General features: G+C 39.8%; 1 protein-coding gene across 3 annotated transcripts in view; it reads left to right on the top strand.

Moving 5' to 3' along the window:
• PDE6C (phosphodiesterase 6C) overlaps positions 1–4,996 on the top strand; it is an 80,395-nt gene that overhangs the window by 49,702 nt on the left and 25,697 nt on the right. For all 3 annotated transcript variants that reach the window (XM_027839849.1, XM_027839848.1, XM_027839850.1), the window contains 3 exons: positions 384–484; positions 2,491–2,598; positions 2,689–2,752. In XM_027839849.1, the coding sequence (XP_027695650.1) occupies positions 384–484; positions 2,491–2,598; positions 2,689–2,752 (273 nt within the window). The remainder of the gene's footprint in view (positions 1–383; positions 485–2,490; positions 2,599–2,688; positions 2,753–4,996) is intronic.

The raw sequence follows: 4,996 nt of genomic DNA on the forward strand, positions 1-4,996 counted from the left end.
AAGAATATCCCGAATGGGGTCATGAAGAATCAGACCCTACTGAAATGACTCAACAACAACAACAAACCGCAACAAATGATTTGGATGCCCTGGAGGATCTGAGTCAGAGTTCCATCACTACTACTTGTCATCTGTTTGGCCTGTGGTAAGTTGCTCAGCTTCTCATAAAATGGAGACACTAACACTATTGGGGGGTTAACAAAGCCCACCCAATCCTGCCTACCTTCCAGGGCTGTTCTGAGCCCAAATGGAATCATGTATCCAGAGCACTTTGTCAGCCTCGGAGCGCCGTGGGAGTATCAGCTCCTATCACGATTTGGTTTGGTTTAAAGGACTGAAGACACGTGAATGATGGCACTGTGTTGTGACTTTTCATCTTACAGAGTTTAAACATCTTCCAGAATCTCAATAAGCGCCAATATGAAACGGTTATTCATCTCTTTGAAGTGGCAATAATAGCAACTGACCTGGCTTTATATTTCAAGTAAGTCCTTAGGTCTCCCCAAGTTTCCCTGCGCATCTCCCTGAGACTAAGCCGTGTTTTGCACTTGGAGTTTTTTCTTCCCTGAGATGTTTGCAGGGCTGATGTTTATAAGGTCATTATTCTGAAGCAAATAGAGCGTTCATTTTCCTCCTGAGCTCTCAGTAAGTATCCCTTTCTGCTCCGGGACAGCCCTAAATTGTCGCCAAAATCTGCCCTCTGCGGCCAAACCAGACAGACCTAATCTCTCTTCCATGAGACAAATCTTTACATAGTTAAAGATAGTTTTCATGTGCACCTAGTCTTTGTAAAGCATAATCTCCAGTCCAAAAAGGTATGGAAATCCAGCTTGGCCCTGAATACACAAAACAAGGTTTCCTATTTTTTTAATGTTCTATCCCGAAAAATAAAGAACAGGTCCCACTCCTCAACACTGGCCCCAGCCCACCCCAAATATCTTTTCCCTTTTTGTAGCTTCTAAAACCTGCTTAAAACCAGCTAAAATTATGGGCATTTAACCCAACGTCCATGAACGTGTTCTTTTAAAATTTTCAAAACTAAATTTCAATATAGTTGGTTTCCTAAGTAATCCCATGTATTCATTTTATGCATTTAAAAGTATTATTCTAAGAAGGAGTTCATAGGCTTCACCAGACTCCAAAGGGGTCCATGACATACAAAAGGATAAGAGCCCCGCATCTAAACTTTCCCCAGAAGAGGCAAAATCAAATGTGTAAGCAGAGCTGTGGAAGTAAGGGCCACACTGGACCAGATGCTGAGACCACCAGACTGGAACACAAGGTTGCATTTTGAGAATAATGGGTGAAACTTTCCATCAGCTCCGAGAAAGCTTAATTTTCTCCTTCAGTCCGCTAAGGGACTGACTTAATATGGCAAAAACCAAATGTTCCAAAACCCCAGCACAGGCAGGATGGCACCAAATATCTCTTGACTCTTTCATCAGGCCACTGATCCCTTCCTGGGCCAAAGCAGGTAAAAACGATGTCCTTGGCTCTTCTCTTAGTGCCTGTTCTGTTGAACGTCTGGCTAGATGAAGGGAAGTGGCTAGGAGCACCCTCGGTGGTGACTAGCAAATGGTAATCTTTAACCCACTTACCTTAGGAAGAGGTAGGCCATTTAGGAGCAATATGGTAGACTGATAGGTTACATGGCAAAATCACCACCTGGATACACATACTATGAGCTAACAGACTATTCCTTCACTCAACAAACGTTTATTTAGTGCCTACTGTGTATTGTGCCAGGTTCTAGGGAAGATTTAAAGTTTCAGTAAGATACTTATCCTGCCCTCATGAAGTTTTCGGCCTACTAGAGGACACGCACGCACGTCAGTATAATACATGACATTACGTGATAGGAGAGCTAAGACAGAGCCGTGTGAAATCTGATAGGGATGTTAGTGACAATGATATTTTGCATCCTGACACTTTGCTCTAAATTTACATGGTATGTTTTCCTACTTTACTAGCCCTATAATGCTACCCCACCCATGTCACAAATCTCCAGCCACTCCTCATCTTTAAACTCTCCTTTAAACTTATCTTTCTCTTAGATCCTCTTTTCCTTGTGAGGGCCTCCAAGGATTTGAAATTTCTTCCCATCCATGGACATCCCAGTGCTAAGGTTATATATGGGGCAGCTAGGTGGCGCAGTGGATAGAGCACCAGGTCTGCAATGAGGAAGACCTGAGTTCAAATCCAGACTGACACTCACTAGCTGTGTGACCCTGGGCAAGTCACTTAACCTCTCTTTGCCTCAGTTTCCTTGGCTGTAAAATGGGGATAATAATAGTATCTTCCTCCCAGGGCTGTCATGAGGATCAAAGGAGATAATAATTGCAAAGTGTTTAGCATGGTGCCTAACACATAGTAAACATTATATATATGTTAGCTATTATTACTACCTATTATTATATATGTGACTGTGAAGTCTGATGCTCAGACCTGTTTATCCCAGTTATCATACCTACACATTTGTGTCTTTTGCAGGAAAAGAACCATGTTTCAGAAGATTATTGACACTTGTGAAAAAATGGAAACTGAGGAGGAGGTCATTAAGTACATATCCATTGACCCAACCAAAAAAGAGGTTATCATGTAGGTGGCTGGTCTTTAATTCCAAACTGTTATATACAGATCTACATTTTCCATGATTTTACTTAGCCCTCCTTTGTTTTGTTCACAAAGGGCAATGATGATGACAGGTTGTGACCTCTCGGCTATAACCAAGCCTTGGGAGATTCAAAGCCAGGTGAGTCTGATTCTCTTCCTCTAGTCTTTTCTGTGACAGTTGGCTACAGCCCAGGTCTTATCTAAGGGGATCTGACCATTCCATCCAATTTTTACCACACTTGTCTTTTTTGAGGATTATACAGATAATTACCCTTCACCTAGCTAAGTTTGTCTCTTCAGTCAAGAAGAAGAAGAGGGAGACAAATAGGTAAGATCTAGTTAGAAAGAAGATATCTTTCTCTATCGTGCCTCCATGACTACAAAATGTGAAAGAGCATTGAGGTGGTTTCAAGCACCAGGGAGATGACTGGTCATCAGGTCAGATCCTGCCCAAGGCAAATAGGAGGGGAGGTTGGTTTCCCTGGGTTACCCAACTAACAATCATAAAAGCTTATCTGAAAGCATTACCAATGGTGGAACACACTGTAAAAGTGGATTTGAAATTCGATCAGGGAATTTCAGAGTTGTTTGGGAGGAGCAGTTACATTGGGCCAAGAGGAGACAGAGATAGAAAGCAGTACTTTCCCCCAAACTATTTCTCAGAATCAGAGCCAGAACGCACCTCTGGGTTCCCTTAGGTCCAATCTCTTATTTTACAAAACAAGAGAACTAAAGAACAGTACAAGATCACCTAGTTGCTTAGTAACCGAGTTAAGTCAAAAACCCAAGTCTCCTGATTCCCAGGAGGCCTTTTTATTTTCCATTGTACCACTGATGAAGATGATAATGATGAATGAAAACGCATTTATTAAGCATTCTGTTTGGCATTCACAGCCCTTCATATCCTAGCCCCCTCCTACATTTCCAGTCTGCTTACATCTTACTCTCCAGCATATATATATATATATATATATATATTTTTTTTTTTGGTGGGNCTAGCCCCCTCCTACATTTCCAGTCTGCTTACATCTTACTCTCCAGCATATATATATATATTTTTTTTTTTGGTGGGGCATTCAGAGTTAAGTGACTTGCCCAGGGTCACACAGCTAGTAAGTGTCAAGTGTCTGAGGTCGGATTTGAACTCAGGTCCTCGTGACTCCAAGGCCGGAGCTTTATTCACTTCACCATCTAGCTGCCCCCCCTCCCCAGAATATACTTTTCAATCCAGTGACACAATCTGGGCCTCCTGGCTAGTCCGGGAATAAGACACTCCATCCCTCAGCTCTGGGCATTCTCCTTGGCTGTCCCCTAACCCTGGAACACTTTCCTTCCTCAACTCTACCTGTTCCAACTAAAATATCATCTTTCACAGGAAGGCTTTCCCAACCCCTTTTAATTCCAGTGCCTTCCCACTCTGTTAACTATTTAATTATTTATTATTTATTAATTATTATTTTACAAATAATTATTTTAATTGATTATTTATATTATATTTATACAAAATAAAAATGTATACTTATATTTTATTATGTATTATATTGGCATATATTATAATTTACATATAATATATTGACATAATTTAATTTAATAAATAATTATGTAATTATTAATTAGTTATTTATCCTGCATATAACTTCTTTGTACATATTTTTTTTGCTTGTCTCCCCCGTTAGATTGTAAGCTCCTTGAGGGCAAGGACTAGCTTTTGCCTCTTTTTGTATCCCTGGCCCTTAGCACACAGTGCCTGGCACACAGTAGGTGCTTAATAAATGTTTATTGATTGATTGATTAAGCACTTACTATGTCCCAAGAACTGTGCTAATCACTTGAGATACAAATAGAAAACTTGAGACAGCTCCTTCTTTAAAGGAGCTCACACTTTAACTGGGGGAGACAACATGTAAAAGAAAGTTCAGCTGCAGGGTAAACGGTAAGGCCTGGAGGCTTTCCATCTCACATGAAGGAATAGAGTTGGTGACTCCCATCTCATCCAAGCCATGTGAATAGTTAGACAGCCCAGATGGGTTTGGGGAGGTCAGGGGTTAGGGGACAGGGAAGGGAGGGAGTCTGTTCTTAGTGTGGGGGCAGGTCTTCACTTTAAGGTTTGTAAAGTATTAGCCCTGTGAGGTGAGTACTATTAGTACTATTATATAGCTATTATTATATTATTTATTATATTATATATTTATATTTATTATTAATTATACTATTATATTATTTATTATATTATATTATATTATCATATACCTATTAGGTCTATTTTACTGATGAAGACACAGNATATTATATATTTATATTTATTATTAATTATACTATTATATTATTTATTATATTATATTATCATATACCTATTAGGTCTATTTTACTGATGAAGACACAT

This window comes from Vombatus ursinus, unplaced genomic scaffold (genome assembly GCF_900497805.2).
Source record: "Vombatus ursinus unplaced genomic scaffold, bare-nosed wombat genome assembly UNPS02014833.1, whole genome shotgun sequence".
In the NCBI taxonomy this organism is placed as follows: Eukaryota; Metazoa; Chordata; class Mammalia; order Diprotodontia; family Vombatidae; genus Vombatus; species Vombatus ursinus.